General features: G+C 50.5%; 1 protein-coding gene across 2 annotated transcripts in view; it reads right to left on the bottom strand.

The window, feature by feature from the left end:
* Window positions 1–763: 763 nt before the first annotated feature.
* PNPLA7 (patatin like phospholipase domain containing 7) overlaps window positions 764–25,039 on the bottom strand; it is a 132,452-nt gene continuing 108,176 nt past the window's right edge. For both annotated transcript variants that reach the window (XM_032708327.1, XM_032708326.1), the window contains exons 29-36: window positions 22,002–22,071; window positions 19,871–19,987; window positions 17,040–17,188; window positions 15,454–15,606; window positions 12,825–12,932; window positions 7,420–7,504; window positions 2,561–2,664; window positions 764–1,547 (exon numbers count right to left, since the gene is read on the bottom strand). In XM_032708327.1, coding sequence (XP_032564218.1) covers window positions 1,467–1,547; window positions 2,561–2,664; window positions 7,420–7,504; window positions 12,825–12,932; window positions 15,454–15,606; window positions 17,040–17,188; window positions 19,871–19,987; window positions 22,002–22,071 — 867 coding nt within the window. In that variant the 3' untranslated portion in view covers window positions 764–1,466. The remainder of the gene's footprint in view (window positions 1,548–2,560; window positions 2,665–7,419; window positions 7,505–12,824; window positions 12,933–15,453; window positions 15,607–17,039; window positions 17,189–19,870; window positions 19,988–22,001; window positions 22,072–25,039) is intronic.

Raw genomic sequence — 25,039 nt, forward strand, 5'->3', positions numbered from 1 at the left:
CTGGAAGTGTTCAAGGCCAGGTTGGACAGGGATTGGAGCAACATGGTCTAGTGGAAGGTGTCCCTGCACGTGGCAGGGGGTGGAACTGGACAAGCTTTAAGGTCCTTTCCAACCCAAACCAGTCTGGGATTCTGACAGAGGAAAACATGATGAAGGGCGAGTAGAGGAGAAGCCTGTGCCAGGAAAAGAGAGAAGGTTAAATGCAGAGAACAGGTCACAGTTCTCAGCATTTACAACCACCACAGTCCTTGGTGGTGCCTCGTCTCAAGGTGCTGCCCAGCCCTGGTCATGCCTGGAGGCATCGCCAGCAGCTCACACTGACATCAGAGAGCTCAGGGAAGGAGGCAGCTTTGAGGAGTGCCTTCAGTGCTCTGGTTGGATGACAAATCCCTTCAAGGCAACAGCACCTAGAGCTTGTGCTGAGCAGGAGTTTACATAAAGCAGGAATCAGCTTGGATATCCAGCCAAGTGCAGCTACTGGCAATGACAGATGTGAGACAGGCAGAGCAAGCACCAGGGGACATCTGAACAGGGTCCAAATCCCACCAACTGCTCCAGCCCTGGGGACAGAACACTGGAGATTTCTTCCCAGCACTTGACAATACCTGGAGTGACTCCTGCTGGGGTGAGGAACTGGAAACCATGCACATTTCTTTGCAAGTCTGAAAACTGCACATTTCTTTGATATCAGCAAAGAGAAGTTGGGCTCTTACTTGCTGACAACTTTCTCATTTAGGACCCAAGACAAAGAACCACAGAGACATTTCAATCCAGCAAAATAACTTTATTTCACAGGGCAAATACAGCCAAGTGGTGATTCCAGAGTTGCCCAGAAGTGTCAGCTCCATGATCCATCAGTAAATGTTCTACTGGTGACTCGAGGATGCAGCTCCATGGCCACCCCTCACAATCATTTCTTAGGTTTAGATTTCAAGTGAAAATACATTCAGATTTGCTCCTGCCAGAGCACTGCTCACGAGTACGTGGCTGGCAGTCACTGAGGAGTTAATTACAGAGTTACCTGATTGGTATGAAAAGAAAGCAACGCTTCGACCCAGAACCCCTCCCTTCTGCAGTGCTGCTGCTCGGGGCCTTCTCAGCACACGGAGGGGACACACCCCGGCCTTCCTGGGGCCTCCGCAGGAAAAACAGCGACTAAAACACAGCAGCAAAAACCAAGGCAGCTTTGAACTGCCCCTCTGCCCCCCTGCCAGCTCCAGGGATCAATAACCTGCTCCTGGCACCCAAAGGAAGGAGATGCCCAGGGCAGCCGCCCCTCCCCGGAGCTCCAAAGGGATCCGGGCACAGCACAGGCCGTGCTTTGTGCCGGCAGCTGAGCCCGGCCCTGGCTGGGGAAGGTTGAGCTCTTGCTTTGTTTCATGTAGGCGTTGTTTTGGTTTTGTGAAATATTAAATAAATAAATACAGCTGCTGTAGGATGGGGTGCAGCTCCGAGCCTCCCACGCTCTATCCCGGCTCCCCCGTGCTGCTCGCCTGGCCCTCCATGCTGGGCACAGTCCGGCGCTTCCTCAGCTGCATGTCTTCATCCTGAGGGAAAAGAGGGAAAGAAAGCACAAATTAACCCTTCAGCATCCTCTCTGAGCCAGATAAAATCCGTCCTCTTCCCCTCCACCAGCTCGGATCAGCCCAGCAAACAAAACCATCATTCCAGCTCCTCACTCAGAACACTGGAGCCTTTTTACACCATCACATGGGCACCTTCCCAAACCGTCCATGTGCTGCCACTGAGAAGCTGTTTGTGCCCAGCAGGACAGGCAGCTTCACCTTTCAAACCCCCTGGCCACAGTCAGAGCAGCAGGGGCGTGATCTGGCTGAGCTCTGCTGCTCAGGCTGGGGGTCACACTTGCTCTCACGGTGCAGGTTTGCCTTGGGATGGACCTGCTGTCCCACAGAATCAAAGCACAGTGGCTGGAAGGAACCCCTGGACGGTACAGTCCACCTGTCTGCTCTAAGCAGGGCTCACTCTGGTGCTGGAGCTGGTTCTGCAGGGCATCAATTTGCTTTTCATGCATCTACAAGGATGGGTTTTCCACCTTCTCCCTGCACAGTCCTTGGTGGGTCTCAGCTGTGTGTACAGCACAGGATTTCCCAAAGCCAGGGAGGGTTTCCTTTAGCACAGGTTGTGCCTGTCACCTCTTGGCTTTTTGCTGGGCATCTCTTCTTCCACGACCTCCTCCATATCCACCCTCAGGCAGCTTCAGACAGCTGGCAGATCCTCCCTTCAGCTCCTCTCTCCCAGCTGCAGGAAGCAGCTCCCTCAGCCTCTCCAGCCCTGACCCACCTCAAGAGCAAACCCACAGAGCTGCAGGGCCGGGATTTAACTGTGGGCAGGTTTTGCCATAGGCAGCACCACTGTGGCACCACTGGCCCGAGCAGGGTGAGCACGTGCCACTCAGTGTCTGCACTAACAACAAGCAAACTCGTTTCTGTTCAGTCCTGCCAGCCAGTCCCTCCCAGGTGCTTCTCTCAGCATCCTTCCCAACACCTCCACCTCACACTGTTCACCCAGGGCTCAGCAATGTTTCCAGGGCAGTTCATACCGAGTCAGAGTCTTCTTCAGCCTGGTTGCTTATGAAATCCAGATAATCATCCTTCTGGTTGTCCAGGATTTCTTCCTCGTACTCAGTCTGGTAGTCTGACTCATCTAAAGAGAGAGGAGAGAAAAAGAACTGGGTTTAACTGGCAGGCAGAGAAGACTGGGAGAGGAACCTTTGCCTCCCCTGAGCACCGGGGCAGGTGAGTGCCAGAAAACTGGCAGCTCAGTGAACTGGGACTGCTCAAACACAGAGCTCAGCTCTCCAGCCACAAAAATAAACCATGTCTTCTGTGTGAATTGGTGTCCCAGAGCCCCCCAGAATCCAAGGGACCCCCAGCAAGAGCAGCACCTGGTCCATGTCATTCTGGTGGGCACTGGCTGCCCAGCCCGAGGGACACAAGCACGAGCAGTGGGGAGGTGCTCCCTGCTGAATGCCCCTCACAGCTCAGCTGCTGTGTCCCACCCCTCAGTCCAACCAGACCTGGGAACACCTTCAGAAGCCTCTGAGCTGCCAGTCCAAGCTCCCCTGGACACACACTGGCTGCAAGCAGGGGTCCCAGGCACAGGGGGAGCAGAATAATTACGTGCTGCAGAATTCCTGGGGCAGAATAATTACGTGTCTCACAGTCACAATTTCACAATCCCACAGGGGACAGCAACATTTACACTCCCTTCCTCCAGCAGATTAACATAATTTAGGGAAGCTCAGGAGCTGTGCACAGCAGCAGGACACGCCACCAAGCCACTTCCAAGGAAGGAGACACATCAGGGCAGAGCCAATGCCTCTCCCAGCACCTGGAGATCACCAGGAGGGTCTGTAAAACAGGCAGCAGGAGCAGTACCCAACAAGGGCATGGAGTGACAGGACAAGGGAGAATGGCCTTAAGATGAAGGAGGGCAGAGTTAGATGGGATATTGGGGAGAAATTCTTCCCTGTGAGGGTGGAGAGGCCCTGGCACAGGTTGCCCAGAGAAGCTGTGGCTGCCCCATCCCTGGAAGTGTCCAAGGCCAGGTTGGAGCAACCTGGGCTAGTGGAAGGTGCCCCTGCCCCTGGCAAGGGGTGGGAGTGAGATGAGCTTTAAGGTCCCTCCCAGCCCAAACCAGGCTGTGGTTCTGTGACTCTCCCTGTGGCAGGGCTGACTCCCCACAGCAACTCAACACTCAGTGAACATGCTGGGCTGGGGCCCATCGGTGGCTCCAAGTTCACCCCCCAACACACCAGCAGCCCCTGCAGAGCCTGTCCCACCACAGGTGACACCAGGAGACATGTGAGCAGTGGCGCAGAACCCCTGGCAGGCAGCACCTTCCTCCTCTGGCCCCCAGTTCTTCAGAATGCAAGTCAAGGCATGGAAATGACATTTTAACCTTAGCACTGAAATCACTGTGTGACACCAGTGCTTCCACCCCTTTCCTCAGTTAATTCCAGTGTGCTCTGAGCTGCTGAAGCAATACCTGGGATTCAGCCCACTGGTGAGGAAAGTGGCTCATGTTTAAACTGGATCCTTGATTTAAGTCTTTCTCCAGGGAAATGTCAATAGCATCTGCTCCACGCTGAAGACAACAGCACAGTCTGTTCCACAGCCTTTTCTCCCAACATGGTAACTACAACCAACTGCTAGAACATTGGGATTAAAGGCATTTGGTCTTTTGTATTTTATTTTTAATGCTTTTTTTACTGTGGATCAGAGAATCATTGTTAGTTTCTATGAAAACCACTAATGATAATCTTTGATAAAACACCCCAGAGAAACTGGTGTGAACAGCAACAGACACAACAAACAAGAGTTTGGAGTTTACACCTCCGATAAATCCGACTGCCATCAAAACCAGACTCCTTGATTTCTCCAGCACTACTCAGCATTTAACAGGTCTTTCTACAGATACGAAATCCAAGAGAGGAGTGTCCCTTCTCACATCCTTCACAAAGCACCTCTGGGTACTGGAGAGGGGAAAGGAGCACAGGAGGTGGCCCTGCTGTCCCCAGACATCACCTTCCATGGCCCTGCTGTCCCCAGACATCACCTTCCATGGCCCTGCTTGAGGCTGAGGCTCACAGTGACCACTCCTGGGCACTACAAAAACTCCCAGAAGCATCAAGCAGGACTGAGGCCTTGCTGCTCTGCTCAACTCACCAACAGCCAAACAGCTCAAAATTGAGCCAGCCAAGAGGAGGTTCCACCATGGAAAGGTACCTGAGCCTGCCCTGAGCAGGGGGAGCATATTCCCTACAGGAAGAGCACGTTTCCACACCCAGAGAGCTGCTTTGTGCTTCTGTAGCTGGTGGCATTTCTTTTATATGGGCCTAATTTCTGCAGGCAACCCCCAACCTGAAGGCAAACGGGGCTATGTGGCTGGAGGGGCTCTGTAAACCCTGGATGTAAATCAGGAACCTGGGAGCTCAGCACAGCCTCAGGTGCACTAGTGCCTGATAATTGTGTCCCTGCAGAGGTTTTGGGATGTCTCCTGCTTCAGCTGTATTGCAAACCCAGGCATTTGACACCACCATTAACACTTCTCTTTCATAAATCCTTTTCCCCAAATGCCCATTGCTACAAGTGCTTGATGTCCTTCAGCCAACCCTGGGCCTCAGCAACCCCTCCTAGGTGGGAGTGTGACCAGGGATGTGACAGAGCCACCCTTGGGGATGGCACCTGTGCTCCCCTGGCCACAGCCAGGGCTGTGAGAAACACAATTAGAGCTGAGCAGAGGGATGATCCCAGCTGGGAGAGCGTGTGGAGGGAGAACAGGAACAGGGGCACAAACACTGCAGTGGCTCAGCTGTGAAAGGAGCTTCTGCTGTGCTACAGACAGCTGTGCCCTGGCTGACAGGTACTTGGGTCCCTCTGCTCAGCCCTGCCTGAGGGACAGGCTCCCCTTTTTAATTTTTAGATGCTTTTAGTCATTGCTCTCAGTTTGTTCAAGAGTGGAGAAGAAACTCCACTGCCCTTTCCCCCCCAAGGACAACACCCCTGCCCCTCCAGGCCTCTCACCCTCTGTGCTGACCCCTCCCTGTCCATCAGAACATGAGCCTTTCTCTTTGATTTCATTAGAACAAATTATTGACACAATTCCTCCACCCAGTCTAACACCTGCAGTGTGCTGTCAGAACAGGCAGAGCCTGTGGTCTGAGACTGCCCTCAGGAAGGGACTTCCAAGAAGAACAAGGCTTTCCCCTGCTCTGACAGTGCAGTTTCACAGCCCCCCATCCCCTCACCCACGTGGTCCACAAACTGTCAGACCACCTTCCCCACCATGCCCCTGAGCAGACCAAAGGCTCACCAGCACACACAGGGAGCCACCTGACAGCCACGAGGCCACTGCCAGGGAGGTGTCACCCTCCATCTGCTTCCCCCGTGGCTCCAGGGACCTCTTTGAGCAAAGCAATGCCATCCTGGAGGCACTGTGTGCTCAGGGGAATGTCACTACAGCCTCTGCCACCCAAAATCATGAGTCACCCACAATGTGAGCACAAAGGATCCTTCATGACACAGTGCCCACATGAATGACTCTCCTGCCACCCTCTCCCTCCTCTGGACTCTCCACAGCCAACTGATTTCAGCATCCACGAGGAACATGTGGCACCTGCCCATCCCACCCTCCTCAGCCCAAAATGTGCCCCATCTGCTTTCTGAGACACATCCCTTTGCTCCCCTCGTGTCCATGGCCTCGCCCAGCAGAAAGCAGGATGTCCTAATGTGGGGAATAACGAGGAACTATCTAAAGCAGGAGGATCTGTCCCAGTGCACTGGTTAAATCTTAGCAGGTCTCGGTGCCTGAGCCTTAAATAACCACGTTCCATGATCTCTTCACTCTTATTCACAATGTCTGCTTCAACCACATTTGATTAATATTTTCTTCATAAGGCATATGATTGTAATTAGCATTTCAAATTACCACAGGGACATCTCTACAAACAGTCACAGATGGGAGCACTGCTAACTTTAGCTTTCCCTCTGCAGGAACGAGAATCAGGAGGAGGGGAAGAGACTGTTCAGAAAGAGCTCCAGCCCTGGTGACACACTCAGGGGTTTCAGGCCTGCAAAGCTCTGCTCCTTTTGGTTACAGGAGCTCCAGTTATGGCATAAACACGGAGCTGCTCTGCAGGGCAGGGCTGTCACAGGGCACTGTCTGGTGTAGGAGCTGTTACCTGCTCCTCATTAGTTCACTGGTGCTCCCAGAACAGGAGCACACAAAAAGCAATGGAGCCAGTGAGTCACTCCTGATCCTACTCACGACAGCAGGGAAAACATCCTTCAGGGAGAGCTTTAACTCAGGCAGAGCTTTAACCCAGGCAGAGCTTTAACCCAGGCAGAGCTTTAACTCAGCCTCCTCCCACCTCCAGAGGGCACGGACCGAAGGGCGAAGCCACTGCAAGGACAGGCCCAGCCCAAGGGGGACATAAACCCGTCTCTGCATGAGTTGCTACACATTATTTCACTCAGATGAGACCTGAGCAGGGATTACTCCCACCAGGAAGCCAGGCTGGAGCACACCAGTAACGGGCTGACAGCTGATATCCTCCCATGGAAGGACATCCCACTGCTGGCCTCTCCCGGGGAGGCAGCGGGAGGGGGACACAGAGGGTCTGGCCTGGGCATAGCTGCAGGAGGGGCTCTGAGGGAAGCAGGGCCAGCCCACCATGGCCAGCAGTGCCCAGCAGGGCCAGCCCAGCAGGGCCAGCAGTGCCCAGCAGGGCCAGCAGTGCCCAGCAGACATTGGCACTGGCAGCCAGCCCTGAGCTGTCCCAGCTCAGAGCACGGGGAGGTGAAAGCAGTCAGGAGGCACAGGAGGAGTCAGCAGCCATCCATCCCTCCCCCCTGCCCTTCCCAACACTTCCACAGCACCAGCAGATCCCCCACTCACCGTCTGCCACAGGGGCCTTCACGGGCTCGATCCGGGACACGATCTCTGCCAGGTCTGTGAAGGAGGTGGTGGGACAGGTCACGTTCTGAAACACAGGGGAAAGTTTTGGGTGTGTTAACAAAGATACACAGCAAAATCCAAACAAGTCAAGACTGTATAAAAATTATATTGAACAGACAAAGCTCCAGACACATAAATTCTCCACAACTGCCCCCTCAAAAACCATTAGTCATCAGTGAGAAATCCTCAGAACAGCTCTCCTGATGCAGGTCTGGTGGTGGAGATGGGATTCCCAAGTGCCAGCAGTGGGACACGCTCTAATGGCTCCTATTCCACCCATGCAACAAGAAGCCTCATTAAAAATATAGCAAACTGTAGAAAAGACCCCAGAGACAAGAACCAGAGGGTCTGGGCCCGGGACAGATGATGTTCACGTCATTTGTTTGTCCTCCATCACTGTCACTTTATAAGGACTGGCTGGGCCAAGTGCATCCCCAGGGAGGTTTTGCTTTCCCTTGGGAGAAGGAGCTCCAGTGCCCAGGTGGGACACACATGTGGTCCAGCCCTCAGCTGCAGGGACAGCTGGGCACTGAGGTCACCAGGACCCCCCTGGGGACCCCATAAGCCACAGAGCTGGAGATGCTGCAGCAAGAGCCTGAGGTACATGCAGAGAGAGACATTTCCCACTGTAATTCCTCTTTCCAATAAACCCTTTCTGTTTTCACTCTGTCTCACCCAAGCAGTGGGCAGAGTGTTCTCTATTTTGAGAAGTCCCTGCTCCAGTCTCTCCTCTGAGAGGAACTTTGGAATTTAAGAACTGTTTTGTTTTTCCTGCATGCCATGAGTGGCCCCACCTGCTCCTCGGGACCAGGCACAAGGTCACCAGTGGACACCTGAACACCTCTCCCCTTTCTTTAAACCCAGTGATTATAATGAGTACAACATCAGTCCCCACCCCAGAGGAAAGGGATGGGGAAGAGCTGGCAGAGGGAACATTACTGGCACTGGGAATTGCTGTGGCAGTCATCCTTCCAAACACCCAGACCTGCCCACGTGCTTCCAGGAAGGGCAGTTTTCTAACACAGGGTTTTATGAACAATTCTTTGCTCTTCTGGCAAGAGCACGAATCCTATGAATCATACAACCCCTGTGGGGTCACAGCAGCAGCCCATTACTGCTGCAGCAGAGCTCTCTCAGTTGACCTTTCATCTATGACTGACTTTTGATGTAATTTAGAGCAGCTCCAGCACTGTGTGGATCCAGGACAAACAGCTAGTGGGCAACGGTGGGCAGAGAAAAGCCCATAGGGAATGAAAAGGTACCTGCATGAAATGGAACAGCAGCAGCTTAGGACACACACTTCCAAACACAGAGAGGTTGGGGAGCTCGGTGTGACCGTTAAGGTGAGTCAGCCCAAGCTCATTTTGAACATCCAACCTGAATGGTCCCAGGGAAGCATTTGCAGAAGGTTCTTTCCCAGGACAGGGGAGAATAGCTCCTACATCTTCAGTCTGTGCCATATGACTAAATGATTCTGTAAGTGAGGGACATGGGCACTCTCTGGCCACCGCCCAGACCCAGCAATGTCCGAGGCCATCCCGGGACTCTCAGATCCAAGGGGACAAGGTGGTTGCACAGAGCACTTGGGCAGCGTGTCCCTGGGAGCAGGGAGCAGACAGGGACTGGCTCTGGGTGGGACCAAAGTCCAGGGCACTTTATGAACAGCTGAACAAAATCCTGTAGGAACATCACCAAGAGGTGCCTCAGGAAAACCACCAGCAGCTCCTGAGGTGAGGACTGACAGGAATGAAGTGTGGCCAAACCCACGGGAGCATCTGTCCCCGTCACTGACCCACAGATGGTCCCAAGGTCGGCCTGTTAGAGGACATTTGGGGAGGCAGCTGCACCCAAAGCCTCAGCACTAGGACTGGAAAACCACTTGTGAGAACCAGGTGTCTTCCCACACTCGTCTGATGCTTTACAAACAGGAATGCAATGTTTAAGTGCTTCCTCTCGCTACTTTTAAGGACAAAACCACCCTCCCATCAGATAGCACAAAGCAAAGAAGTGTCTCAGATCCACCTGAAATCTACTCTACTCTCAAACTTCTCTGATATTTCTTTTTTTCCAAGGAGGAAAGTATGCTCTTTGGCTCAATCTTTAGGAAATAAATTAGAGGAGAAAGACAGTTACTGTTGTAGTCCGCTGGATTATATTTAGCTTTGACTATGAATAACACCTCAGTAGACAAAACTTCCCCAAGGAGATCCAATTAACGGCACTGCAATATTCTATGCTGGGGAAGAGTAAGGGCTGCTCAAAGTGAGGTTTATATAAGGTTCCTGTTGTTTATGTCTTCAGTATTTGCATTTTGGAGACAAGATAAACAGGGGTTGAATGATCAAAGCAAAGGAGAAGTATCTAAATGATTAAATATCTGGATTTTTAACTAAAAATTCGATGCTCACGACACGGAAACAAGACAATAAGAAATGGCACTTGGCTCTCAGATGTTGAACACTCCAGAAATAGATGAAGAGCTAAAACACATAAAGCATCAAAACCTTCGTTAATCAAAGGCAAGTTAAAAATATCAGCTGTTATCCCTGGAAGATAACAGAGCTAAAGGACTTAAGTGACTCTAATGGACTAAGAAAAGCAAGACAAACACCCCAGTGGGAGCTGCAATACTTGTTACTTTGTAGAAATAAATCTACGGGAACAAAAGTCAGATGAAAAAAAGTCTTGGTTTTTACTGGACTTTGAGGACAAGCAGATGATCCCCCAGGTCCCTGGAGCACAGCCTGGACTGGAGTCCCAGCTCCTGCCCCATAACCCGGGGGGTTTGGTGAGTCACTCTCCGGGCCCTGTTATTTCCATACTGAGCTTCTCAGCACTTGCTGCCTCATTATCAAGTGCAGTGACAGGCTGTGTCTGCACCGAGGAGGTGACATATCTGATCTCCAGGGTAGTGAAGTGCCACAAAACCCAGGGTAGATGTGCTAAATGTTCAACCTGCTGCTGCCTGCACAGCTCTGACACCACAATTCAGCTGAAATATTCCCCTCAATTACTGTATCCCATCTAAAGGGCAATTTTAAAAGCAGTCTTCTTTTCAAGAAGCGTTTGTTACAGCAATGAATATGTTTGAGCTTGTTACTAATTGGTGATAAAAGTGAGGCTGAAGTAGGACACAGCTATTTCTGAGACACACACAATTTTCCCTGCCTTGACTTCTCCTTAATTAACACACAAACCCAACACCAGCCCATCCCATCTGATCATGAGGTGTCAGAGGCAGATTGGGGCCCATCTCCTGCAGCTCACGTGAATGCACCTCCTCACCCTGGTTATCTTCTGTCCTGGTTTGGGAATGGTATTCATCCTCCCAGCAAGAAATCACAAGCTGAGGAGTTTTGGGGCTCCTCAGTCTATGTGGATCACTGGATACATCCCCCCAAACTGAGTCCCTGAGTGCTCCTCCCAGAGCTGCTCACCCTGCCAGGCAGCTCGGGCAGGATTCATCTGATGCTGGGAAGTCACCAGTGCGAGTCCCCTCACACGACCAGAGCTGAGGGCACCTTTCATCTCCTCCCAGCATTTCCATTTCCATTCCCTCAGTGACTCACAGCCCCAGCTCTCCCCTCTGCTGGCACACGGGGCTCTGAGGGCACCACTGTGGGCATCAGCCCCCCTCAGCTCTGGACCCATGTCCACCTCTGCCCTTCCTCTCACACCTCCCTCCGAGCCAAAGTGCTCCACCACCCACCTCTGGAGAGCTGCAAATCCTCTCTGTCACTGTTCACCTCAACTGACTTTTCCCAGAGAGGCTCACTACTGTTATGATTCATTTGGGCCATCACTTAAAATATTACTGCTCGCTTCCCTCTCTCTCTCTGAAAGACAATAAAGAAGAATCACTGGGTAAAACATGAAGTCTTTGTAGCACTTGGGTTTCAAATCAGAGGGATTCAAAGGAGGGGAAGGATAGTGAGCCCATGTATTATAATATAGTACCCAATTCCTCAAAAAAGTGATAACTCTTTCTTTAAAGCAACTGGAACTTCCCCAGCCCAGTCAGGCTGCTATGAACCAACTCCAGAGGCTGAGCTCAGCCCTTAAGCATTAAACCAAGAGATTTTTACCTACTTGTGAGCAGACATCTATAACCACACAGCAACACCACACAGCCTGTGGATTTACCATCACCAGGAATTTACAGCAACTGCTTGGAAGACTCGGACTGTGCAGGACAAGGTGTGTGACACCTGGGACCTCCACAGCTCCACAGGCCTCCTGGAGCCTCAGTGAGGGCTCCACAAAATGCCTTTGGAGCAGAGCAGTGAGGAAGAAAAGCAACAAATCAAGAAAGCTGCATCCCTGCAGGGATTTTAACTCTTGGCTAAAAACACATCTTCAGCGAGGGTTTAAATCAAGTTTTCTGAAAGCACCTGAGAATTATTTGAGTCACATCCTGAAAGCCAGCAGTGGCTGAGATCAATCCTGATTCACATCCTTTGGGAGAGAGACACATCTCTGGAACAATATCCAGGTACCACCTCAAGCTTGTGGCACAAGAATAAATGAAAAATAACTCTCAAAAGGTTACTTGTGGCTGCCCAGTGTGGCTCAGGGAGGGAGTCCAGATGCACATGGGTACCAGTGTGACCCTCACCTGAACCCACAGACATCTCCTGGGAGCTGCAGGGCACAGGCACAGCCTCTGCTCCAGGAGCAGCTCAGCCAGCAGCTCTTGGTGCCCTCACGGCTGCTGATGCACAGGGGGAAGGAGAAGGGAATGGTGGGCATTGAAACACAGAAACCTCAGTTATGTGCCTTGGAAAATGCAGGTTCCTGATGAAATCCTTCCTTCCCTCATAGAACCATGGAATACCCTGAGCTGGAAGGGACCCACGAGGATCACTGAGGATGCCCTTCAAGGACAGGTATGACCAATTCCAGGTTACAGACATGATATCAAGGACCTGTTAGAACAAAACAGCAACAAGAGAGCTGCTCTTCAGAGCACTGCAGCACCTCTGGGGCTTTCAGAGCCCCTACCTGAGGACACGGATGGGTCTCTGCACGGGCACTTCAGGAATCAGGGATGGACAGGCAGTGTCAGGGCTCAGGCTCTGGCAGAACACACCTTGGCCACACTGGTACTGACGGTCAGAGCAGTGCAGGACCCTGTTCAGCCAGGGTGTGGTTCAAGGAAAGACATTTCTGAAGAACTGATCCTGCCCCTGCTTGCCCAAAATACAGCTTTCACTAATAGCTGTGAGCTCACAGAGAGGACTCAGGGCAGTCACCATTCCCTCTCCAGCCCTGAGCAGTTCCTTGCAGGAATAGTGAAGAACAGTCAAGCAGCTCTTGCAGAATAGTGCCTTTCACTGAGCACTTACATCAGTTTTGGACTTGCAGATCTCTTGCCTGTCCTTTAGCATCTTGTCAAGCACTCCACTCCTGCACCAGACATTAAATACTGTTTTCCCGTGCTGATATCCCACTTCCTGCAAAAGAGTCAAGAGAGAAAAAGTAATTAATAACTAAAAAAACCATTATATGTTATCATCTGCAAATAGCAGGGAATCCAGAGCTCTAGCCCAAAGCCAGGATGACTTCTGCTGCCTTCCAGCCTCGGCTACATAAACTCTCCAGCCCAAAACTGGGGGAATAATGAAGGAAACAAGGTTCTATTTTAAGTCCAAACACCAGCTTCAGTATCCAGAGAAAAGTGCACTATTTTGACAGCACTGAATAATGCCACAGAAAGAGGAGCTCAGGATACTGAATATGCCCTTCCAGTCCTGGCTCTGTCTTTGGAAGAAGGTAACAACCCATATACATGTGTCTTCTCTCCTCTTGGCTCAAGAAGAGCCAAGGAAAAAAAATTTCCCTGCAAAGAAAGGGCTCCCATAGAGCCCTGGTTCCAAAATCTCTTGAAATAAGTTAAGCCAGACAGCATTGAACATGCTGGAGCAGTTTGCTGGAGCAGAAAGGATGGCATGTGGACACCACTAAACCCACACACTCCACATTCCTCTCGTGTAAAAGTATAAAGTAATTTGTGCTTGGAACAATAACATGGCACTGCCATTAACAGGGAAACAACTGGAAGAAATAGACCCAACACTGCAAGTTTTACTTTTTCTCAAAAAGCAGCAGAAATGGTGCCGAAAAATCAAAAGGAAGGGACAGAGCAACAGCTTTTGGGAGCCCTGGATCCCAACTCCTGGCAGCAGCACTAACCCTTGTGTGGCAGCTCTGAGTGTGGGAAGCAGCCCTGGCTGAGCTGGTGTTGTCTCTCCTCTGGTTTTTGGATGAGGGTTCAAAGCATGAGTGGCACCCGGGGTGGAATTCACCTCCTGTAATCCATCCCAGCTTCCCAGCCCAGAGTGGGTGTGATTACTCAGGAGAAAAAGGACCTGACAGCTCTGGGTCAGCCTGATCCAAAATAACCACGAGAAGCTGAGCTTGGGGCTGACACAGAAGAGGGGTTTGACAAGAAGAGGAGATTTAATTCCTTGGAACTAAACCATGGTGCCCATTTCTGTTTTCTGTAAAATCCAGGCACAAGGCTGAAATGAAAACTCCCCCTACTTCCCAGCCCATAAAGATAAAGGAATGCCTGGACTGACCCTTGCTTTGAGGTCAGCACAGTTTAAAGTTCCCTTGTGGACAGAAGTTATTTAGCTCCAGGAGCCAGGAGGGTGCTGCCCCTCCATCCCTGTGGTGTCTGGTGCCAAGAACTGGCTCACAGACAGTGACATATTTGAGTTACTGCACTTTTTCAAGTTTTATTCCACTGACTACATTTGCCTGGTGTCTTTACATCTCTTTAACACCACCACATTAGACAGAACAGGGATGTGACAGCTCACGATGTGTTACTGTGATGAACTACCAGACCTGTCTGTCAGGGTTTTCAGATCAGCCAGGGCACTCCAGAGCAAAGAACATTATTTATCAGCAAAGTCTTAGAGCCATTGGCAGCCAGCAGTGTTTGCCCAGGAGCCAAGAGACATCAAATAGCCTAGAGAAAATATTTGTAGCGGGGAAATCAGCTGGTGGTTTGGAACAGCTGCTGTGTGTCCTAAGGACTCTCCCAAATGTGAGTCTGCAGGGCTACACTGTGTTCCTGGGTTTGATCAATGTTTATAAGCCAGAAAAATCAACCTGCGGCCTAAGGAACACCCCAACTTCTCACTAAGCTATAAAGGAGATTGACTGAAAGAAGAAGTGGTGGGTTTCCAGCCTGGGAGAAGAGCAAAGCTCTGCAGATACACCTGGAGGTGGAAGACGCCTGCATGGTTAAAGCAGGCAAAGAATGGGAAGAGACAGTAAAATCCCTTCCACACGGAGCCAGAATTGCTGCTTCCACCTGGGCAGGGACATTTCTGTCAGGATTGTTGGATTCTGTCACCAAGACAATTCCCTGCACACCTGGAGTCAGCTCTGCCCACGCTGGGTTCTGACACTCAAACAAACACAACCCCATCCCAGCGCTGCACAACCTGGTGGCACCTTTTTTACAATAACCACTGGCACCAGTGCCATCTCCCGACCCTCTGTTGGGTGCAGAGGAATTGTGGATGATGTTTCATTAGCAGAAGTGTTGAAACGTTTAACAGAGCCAGGTATTTTCACACTTCCCTCCATTTCTGGGATTCACGGCCTCCCCAAGAGGCTTCTGCAAATCCTTCACGCAACAACAAGGGGAGACAAACGCCAAGAGCCCAGAGCAGCTCAGAAAACCCCAAGCTCAGACACCCAAGAGCTTCTCCCCGAGCAGCTGAGCAGGAATTGCCACGGAACAGAGCGAGGCAACTGATCCCTTCACAGGTCATTATATAATGGAGATCGCAAACTCAATTTGTGCCGCTAATCCAATCTCCCGGCCGGGATATCATTCCACAGCATTATTCAGTGTCAATTATTCACTCTGTGCCAAACTACTCTCCCCCAGCCCTGGCAGTAATTAGCAGCAGGAGCGGGCAGGTCCGTGTGGAGCAGGGACAGGGGGGCACTCACACAGATCTCGTCGAACTTGCCGAAGTCCAGGGTGCCGTAGCGGTCGATGGGGGGCCGGATGTACTCGCAGTAGTCGCTGTTCTTCACCATCTCCAGCTGCCTCACGCAGCACACGTACGCCAGGCGCGTCTGGATCTCGGCCATGTTCAGCACCTGCACACCAGACACACCAATCATGAGGAACTGAGGAATATGGTCTGTGCTCCCAGTGGAGAACGAGCGGGTTATCACAGCGAGGCCTTCACACATCAGCACCTCCATCTGTTCCCCGGGCAGTGTGGGCAGGCAGACAGCGAGTCTCCATTATCAACAGCACGCAGGGAATTGCCTTCAGAATTGCTGCAGTTCAAGGTTGAACTGAGTCTTTCATTCCAGGGTAGCTCGAGAGGGAGATCTGTGCTGGGGTGAGAGGGGCACGGTGATGCTTCAAGGCAGAAATCAGTGATGCCCCAGCCCTAGAAGTGTCCAAGGCCAGGTTGGATCAACCTGGTCTGGTGGAAGGTGTCCCTGCCCATGGCAGGGGGTGGAACAAGATGATCTTTAAGGTCGCTTCCAACTCAAACCATTCTGTGATTCCATGATTCTCTGCCCCCTCCAGTGCCAGGGCAGAGGTTTTGCAGAATGGCTGAGGTGAACAGGGATGACCCAGTCCAACCCTCCTGCTCTGGCAGGAGCAGCTGGGGCAGGGTGTCCAAAACCATGTCCAGCTGAGTTTTGACTATCTCCACAGATGGACACTCCCCACTTTCTCTGGTTGGCCAGTGTTTTGCCACTACCAGTAAGAAGTGTTTTCTGGTGTTCAGAACGAATCCCATATTTCCATGGGTGCCTACTCCCATTTGGGCAGCTGGAATGTTTCACTGGGTTCTACTGAGAAGGGTCAGGGCCTTCCATTTTCCACCACCAAACACTCCTGTTATACACTGGGAGCAGCAGGGTCACCTCTGCCAAGGCCCAGGGCACTGCACACCCACACCAGCTCCCACAGGGAGACCAAACCTTCTCAGGGAAGTGAGTTATCCCAGAGGAAAACTTCAGATTGCAGAGCAGTACCCACAGTTTGCAGTATTTTCTCCAACTTTGGGAAACACAAGCAAGTACTTTAGTTCTAGTTTCAACTGAGGAATGCAGTTGGGAGGGAAGAAAACAAGATAGTATTCACTTGGGGGAAGCTGCTGAGCCAGGTAATTTAGGAAATGCAGAATAAGGCACAGAGTTGGTCTAACCACATGCAACGAGAGATACATAATAATGATAAAATCATGCTCTGCAGCCCCACATTTATCAGTTGTACTTAATTACTCCCTACTGCTAAAATAAGCAGTTCAGAGACACACAGGATAGAAACACTGAACTGGAGAAATTTACAACTTTTATCGATAAAATTAATAAATTCTCATTTTATCATAACTAATGGACCTCCAAGGACAGGGCTCTTTGCTCTAACAATTCTCCCAGCCCCTTCCCACGCCACTGCCTTCCCTTGGGTGTCACTGCCCAGCTCTCCTCACCCACGAAGGAGAGCCCAAACCCAAAGAGATGACGGTCTGTCACCCTGAAGGAACAAGGGGAAGCTTCCACGGTACCTTGACTTTCTCAGCCAGGGGGTTCCACCTCTTCCAGAGCAGCCACCACCCGGACAGGCAGTCGCCGTAGTTGGTCAGGTTGGTCTCGTCGCGGCTGCCCACGTCGATGGCGATCACCACCTTGGCCCCCATGGACCTGGCGACGTCAGCTGGGGGCACAGGGGGTGTCAGACACAGAGCTGTGCCCTCGTGTACATGGGTATATAGCTGGGTATGGCCATGGCTCCAGTGTAGAACCTGAGGGGTGTCAGAGCCACCACTGCCAGCCCTGCTGCTGCTGAGGGCACTTGGGGTGTTCAGCTGGAGAGGAGGAGACTGAGGGCAGAGCTCATGGCAGTTCCAGTTTCCTGGGGAGGGGCAGAGGAGGGGCAGGGACTGAGCTCTGCTCTGGGGGGACCAGGGACAGCACCCAGGGAATGGCTGGAGCTGTGTCAGGGCAGGGTCAGGTTGGATCTCAGCAAAAGGTTCTTCCCCCAGAGGCTGGTTGGGCACTGACGAGGCTCCCCAGGGCAGTGGGCACAGCCCCAAGGCTGCCAGAGCTGCAGGAGGGTTTGGATGATCCTCTGGGGCACAGGGTGTGACCCTTAGGGATGGGCCTGTGCAGGGCCAGGAGCTGGACTCAATGGTCCTTGTGGGTCCCTTCCCACTAGGAATATTCTGTGATATATATGTATATACGTATGTATGTAAATGGTACAAATACATAACCTGAGGAGGTGTCAGAGCCACTGCTACCAGCCCTGCTGCTGCTCTTATATAAATATATATAGATATATATGTATATGGCTCGAGTATATAACCTGATATTGCACCTACCACGAGTGTCTCTGAACAGCCTGAGATAGAAGTGGTGGAGTCCCCATCCCTGGGAGGATTTAAAAGACTTGTGGATGTGGCACTTGGGGACAAGGGTTAGTGGTGGCCTCAGCAGTGCTGGGGCAACAGCTGGACTCGATGATCTTGGAGGGTTTTTCCAACCTAAATAACTCTGTGCTTCCATATAAACATGTGTAGGGCCAGGAGTTGGGCTCAGTGATCCTGATGGGTCCCTTCCAACTCAACATGATTGTGTTTCTATGTGATTCTATGACTTGCAGCAACTCTGCTGAGACCATTTCCCCTCAGGGAGATTCCCAACCCACCTGCTCCTTTTTATGGGAGCGATCCCAGCATCCTGACCAGGCCCCTACATGACCTTAGGGTGAGTTCCCATTGCTGAACTGCTGGTGAAATCATTCACAGGGTATGCTCTGGCCTGGATTAGTGGCCCTGCTGTCACCAGAACCCATGTGAAGCAGCAGTCAAACTGTACAGAGGGATCAGGAGACAGGAGATGGGACACACAACACGAGTCCAGTTACACCACATTAAGGTATAATGGGAAAGAGCTCATCAAACCCTCACTAATTCTACCTCATTTTACTCATTCTCATGAGAACAAAAGACCTGGGGAACCTGCAGAGAGAGCAAGTGGCAGTGGCCTCACAGAGGGGAGTCAGCAGGACCAGGTCAGCCCTCAGAGAGAGGGTGACAAAGGGAAGGAGCAGCACAGGGACCTGCCTGCCAGGAGGGGCTGGGAGGATGCCAGTCTGAGAAAGGCTGTGGCATCCAAGAGAAAGGTTCACATTTCAAAGTGGGAGAGAAATGAGGCAACACTTCCTACTTCAAGGTCAGTAAAAAGACTGGTTGTAGTCATTGGATACGGGCAAGGATTTAGGGAAGTGCTGAGGGAGGGAAGAGAAGGACATGAACTTCACAGAATGAATTTATATTTCTTCCACACCCCCAGAGTCCAAGATAGTTGCAGTTTCCAGAATAGTTCTGCGTAGGAAAACTACAGCTTTGAAGAGCCAATTTAGATGCTTTATTTAGACACTTCTTTAAACCTGATCTGTTCTGCAACTTGGATTTATATTCCTGGGCTCGTTTAGTCTGTTGTGTGCTTTCCCCCAGTGTCACCTGGGTGTTTGCTCTTTGCCCTCTCCAGCTGTGGAGGTGGAAAAGCTGCTTTGGTTTGCAGTTCACACCTCTGCTTACAGACACAAACAGAATGTCAGATGCTGATTTGGGGGATCTACTTTGTGCCATTTCCACTTCTGTTTTTTCAGGCAAATATAGCCCTGATGGAAAAATATAGCCTGGGTTTGTCTGGGAGTCTCTGACTGAGATTCCTCCCCCTTTATCTGTGAACAGGCACAGTCACAAACTGCAGTGACACCACGTAGCTCTGCTGCCTTGGCCACCTTTCTGAGCCACCCACCCCTCAGTGCTGCCTGACTGTGATGACAACCTGACACAAAACACATCCCAAACACACACCAGGGGATTCACACCCTGGGATCCTTTTTGGGTTCAGGCCTCAGAACACCCCACACTCCACATCCCTCCTGTGATCACCCTGTGATTCCCCCACTGCCACGTGCTCTGGGTGACACCTGAACAACAATGCTGCTGCTTTCTCAGGATTATTTCTTAATTAACTGATATTTTTTGAAGAGAAACTCCAAGATAGATTGTGTGTTTGTGGTTTGATTCTCTTCTTTTCAGCAAGCACTAAAATAATTCAAAATTAGCTGGGAATTGTCTGTTCAGAATATGGCTGCTAGGAAATACTTCAGAACAAAAAATAAGTGTTAATAAAGCCATGATGAAGGAAACATCCAGGAAACTGAGAACAAGGACTGCAGGTTATGGAGCATGAGGTTAAAGGTCTGTGAGATTTCTCCATATTTCCTTTTTGGGGAAAATATGGTGGAAAAAAGGGTCCAAGGTTTGCAGGCTGTTTGATGGGCTGTCCTGGGAACTTCTTCCCAGCTGAGCTGTGCTCCTACCTGGAAGGTTGTTGATGTAGCCTCCATCCATGAGGAGATGCCCATCCTTGGGGTCACACAGGGGGGGCATGTACCCCGAGAGGGACATGCTGGCACGGACATACCTCCACAGGGAGCCTGCAGGATGGGAGGGAGGGGTGGAACCAGCATTAATGACCCAGCACGAGTTACTGCCACAGTGGGGGGAGGTTTGTGCACTCATTAAAATAATCAGGAGGCAGAGGCTTTCCTCAGAACACTGCAAGGAACTTATTAAAGCAGTTTATTATTTTCTATACCAAAATCCTGGCTAGGAAAAAAAACCAAGATTATGCAAACACACTACCAGGCAAAAGCCCCAGAACCCAGAGTTTCAAGCCCATGCCTCATATTTACTGCCTTCAAGGAGATCTCAGCACATGCCTGACTGCAGGAATCATCTTCGGGGCTTTGTGGGGCTGAGGCTGATAAGGGAAGGGAAAGGCTTCTCCTGGGGACAAGGGGACACACAGAACAAGTGCAGCTAAAGCCATTAAGTTCTACAGAGATCCACAGACTTTTAGCAGGACCTGAACATGAAAAATACATGCTGTAAAAGCCCAAAAGTTCTCTCTTCCCTCCTCTGTAACAAGCAAATGTTTTCACTTGTGAAATCACTGCAAGTGCTTGGTGGGGATCACATCTCCTCTTGGACCACTTCTGTCAGTGCTGTAAGGAACTAAGTTATAATTCTTTAAGCTGGTAGAAACAAAGTTTAATCAAGTAGAAATGGATTGGATCTGTTTCCTCTAAAACATTCTACTTTAAGGCTCTTAAAAACTGATTCTTCTCTTAACATTTGCATCAGCTGAATTGGGAAGACACTGCATTTCCAACGGGCCTTGTCTGAGAAGTGAATCTTTAAAATATCAAGAGTAAGTGAGCCTTGCAATGTTGGCTCAGTGCTCAGTAATTAACTGCCTGATGCTTCAAACAGCAACTCTTCCCAGCAAACTGGGAACTGATTTTTTCTTTTTCAAACAGATCACAGTTCTGTTTCTAATTATAACCCCAGCACTCCTACTGTTAGCACAGGTTAACACTGGCAGATTTGGGGTTTGGTACGAATAGTTTGAGTTGAGTTGGAAGTTCCACCTAAGAAAAATGCTGACTTTTTGTGTTACATCTCACAGGCCAAACCAAGATGGGAAATGACACCAGCTGGGAACTTAATTCCTCTCCCTTCAGTGAATTCTGAAGATGACCATGAAGATTCTCCAGCTGATTTCTCTCCTTATATTAAACTTCCACAGGGACAAGTAGCTCGATGGAGTGATTTTTCTTGACCTCAATTTGCTTAACCTGCTGTGGAAAGGGAATACAAAGCCCCTAAAGGGAGTTAATCCTTTTTCTGCTTGTTTTAGCTGCCCTGGTTGCCCCTGATCAAAGCCCCATGTCCTTCAGGGGCTTCCTGCTCCTGAACAGCAGGAACGGACAGTCCTACCCCAGCCAGCTCCAAGGACAGAACATCAGAGATGTGGCAGCAAAGGCTTCAGCTCCCCAAGGGAATATCTGGGGCACCTGGAGACCTGTGCTGCCTTCAGTGAGTCTGAGTCACTGCCCTGTCACCCCAAATAGACAAAAGCCAAAGCCAGTGTCCCACAGGGATGTCACCAGGTCAGCAGCTCGGATATTTCTCCGTGCTCACTCACTGAAGTACATCAGTTTTCCTCCAGAGAAATAAGAAGGACTGGCCACAAATGAGAACCTAACCCAGCCTCTGCTTCAGGCACAGAAATCTGTTCTTGGGGAAAACAGCCTTTTTTTTTTTTTTTGTAATGTGGAATTTGAATCTTAAAAGGTTTTGATTGCATTAAATCTGATTTGTGGCTAAAACACCTGCACTTCAAGGGATGATCTAAGGAAACAGAATGGTGTCAATGGGCCCATTTTCTCCCTGAACAGTGAATTCAGCATCTTCTTTAATGTCTTCCCCACAGCTCTCTTCCTTGTTACCTGTGTACAACCCCAGTTTGGTGCTCAGCAAATAACAGAGAAGGGAAAAACAAAAGGAAAGACAGATTTAAAGGTGAGAAAAATTCCAGGCATAAGGAGTGACCCCAAAGCCTCACATCACAATTTAAGACCTGGAGAGGGTCAACTGCACACTCACCATCCCTGTGGACCCTCATGGCTGAGGCAGTGATGTCAGTGGTGATGGTGAAGTAAGGAATCCACAGATCCTGCAACACAGGAGGTCCCAATTTTAGTAAATCTGAAACCTTGCACTTACCTACCCCCCCTGCCTGACACAAACCAAAGCAACAACCTCTGGCTCTTACCAAACAAAGCTGCAAACACCTGCATGGATGGAGGAACACCCCTCAGTCCTGTGCCTGAGTTCACACATTTGTTTCTTATGTAGACATTTTGTTCAGAACCAAGGCAGATAAAAATCCTTATTTCCCTTTTCTTAGTAGAAGAAACCCTTGTTCCAGCAGACTATCCAGCACAGAGAGGCCTCCTCACTCAAACCAGAGGTCACCTTCTGTGTGATGTCTTTATTTTCCTCTCAGGAAGGGTGGGGGTTTGATGGCCCCACTCTCATCCAAAGGGATCCCGAGGCTCTTTGGTGCTGGAGGACAAGGTGAAGGGAAGACTCACCTTTTAGATGTTTGGTTCTTATCTAGGTCACAACACCTGCTGCTTTTGGCCTCCCCTGGGGACATGGCACTAAGCAAGAGAGATCTCTGACCTCACCAGTGTGGCCCCTGCATTGCAACCAACTGGTTCCACTCAGGGGATGTTTGTCCCCCATTCCCAGCAAGTCTCCCATGATCATGTTCTCCATGGATCAGTGTGCAACTATTGACTTCCCCAACCCCAGCCTGGGCAGCATCTTCCCTGCCTTGGTCCTCAAGACTCCACAGCCCAAAGCAAAGAGGGAAGAACATGATTTATGGCCTCGTGGCTGAACAGTTTGTACCTCCTGGTGATGGGGCCAGGGGGCACTTGAGCAGGAAACACAGACCCAAAGCTGGCAACACCAAACTGTGGAGCATGAGCTACAGGAACAAAGGATCCTGCAAGGCACATCTCCAAGAAGATCCTAGAAGTTGAATGAGATCCTGCAGGGTAACACAGCAGAGGAGTGTGGAACAGAAGAAGGAGGGTGAGATACAAAAAGAATGGCCAAGCCAAGTAAGTGCTTTGTGCAAGTTTATTCAGCAAGACCAGACCAAAGCAGCCACCCCTGCTCCTGGCAGGGGAAGGTCTCCTTCTTTCAGCCATGTCTGCACTCACATCCTGGAAAAAGCAAATGGAATGGTGACCTGCCCCCTGCACAGGGGTTTGCTGGAGAGAGGGCAGTGTTGGAAAGTCTCCATGGTGTCTGGTGAAACGGTAGCTGGGAAGGGGAAGGAGCAGGACTTGTCTGAGTAAACTGAGCTTATCCCAGAGAACAGCTGATGCTGCTCTGTCAATCAGCAAAGCTGAAACAACACTGAAGAGGAAAACCTGCCTTCCCAGCTGGCCTTTGTTCCTGGGGCACAGTGTCTGGGCTTTCTGCAGGACAGCCTTGACGGGTCTTAAACTCCAGTTACCTGGGTTTGGACTCCAGTGCCAGTAGGAGCTGGAAGGCCTCCCTCACTGGTCAGGCTGTAACTCCTGCTGTGAGTTTCTGTGATGTTCAATCTGAAAGTCTGCACTGCCATGAAACAGGTTTATTTCTAGAGAGTTTAATCTCTTCAGCAGCTCTGCAAAGATGGTGGGGCTGGGGAGGACTCACAGATGCTGCACCAGTATCACAACCCAGCTGGTGTAAATGCCAGAGGAAAGAGGATGAATAAAGTGTGACTATGGGAGTATTAGGATGCCTCTCCATGCTGAAGATATTCTGGTAATTGCAGATCCCAGTGTATCAAAACCATGTTTTAAGTAAAAAGAGGGGAATGGGGAAAGAAGCCTCTCTGACACGTCCTTTCAAACACCTGCCCAGAGGAAATGAACCCAAGCCCAACAAGCAGGAATAAAGACTGCATTGCTCAGGGATCCTTCCACTGGTCTGAAACAGGACTTAATAAAACCTTGTCTGGTTCCTCACACATTAACCCCCAGTTTACAACAGCATTTTGGCACGAGGACAAAAATTCTGGTATGGCGAGTAAAAATTCCAGAGCCTGGTGTTCTCCCAAAAGGATGGATGATTTCAGAGGAAAATAACTGAAGAAATTTCCTTCAAGTGCCTTATCCTTGGTTCCTGTGTCCCAGTGCCCAGTCCTGGGTTTCCATGTGCCCTTGGAAGGACGTGCAGAGGCTGATCCCTGCTCGGGGAGCACCCCTGGCTGGCAGCTGCTGCAGCAGTGATGGGGTGGTGTCACCAGGGCTCCCCCACAAGCAGCACTGCTGGGAATTCAGAGACACCCACATTGCAAGGAAGGGTTGGCAAATTCGGGAGAAAATGGAAACCTCCCTTTCAGTGTCAGAAATAACAGCTCAACATAAGTGCTTCTGCTCCTGGCTCTGATGTAGAAGAGGGAGGAGACACGTGTGTGTCACCTCACAGCCATGGGCAGCAAAAAGCAGGATCCAGCCCAGAGCTTCTTAATTTGAAGCTTTCACAGAGGGAGGGTCAGTACCCACCCAGCCCTTTGGGGAGGAAGTTCCCAGGTGCTGCTACAATCCCTGTGGATCCTCCCGGGAAGGAGCAGTTGTGGATAAGCCTCTAAACTCACCCTCTGTTTGTAAGGCTGTAATTAACTCTTACATTATTAATACCTATTTCCAGCTGGAAATCACTGCTACCCACCCAAACCCACTGCAACTCGTGAGAAAAGATGGATGTCTGCGGTTTGGATGCTTTAAATAGTGCTTTGACAAAACATTTGTTCAAGGCTTCATGTTTCCTACTCCAGCTCCTGTGACTTCCTCAGTCACCCTTTACCCTTGGGCAGCTCCCAGTTCTTCTGCCCAGTGCCAGGACTGGTTATCCTGTGCTGATAGTGGGAATTGCAATGAAGGAATAACTGCCTTTTCCTGGCTGAGCTACACCACATTTGTCCTTATTTATCTGAGGGAAGTTCCCACAGGAGGAAACCTTTGGGCACGAGGGGTTTTGCTGGTGATGTCCAGCACAGACTCACAGAGGTGATGCTGTTGGATGTCCCAGAACTGGTGTTCTCTTGGACAAAACCTTCCTGTGACTGCAAGGGT

The sequence above is a fragment of the Chiroxiphia lanceolata genome, chromosome 21, assembly GCF_009829145.1.
Source record: "Chiroxiphia lanceolata isolate bChiLan1 chromosome 21, bChiLan1.pri, whole genome shotgun sequence".
Lineage (NCBI taxonomy): Eukaryota > Metazoa > Chordata > Aves > Passeriformes > Pipridae > Chiroxiphia > Chiroxiphia lanceolata.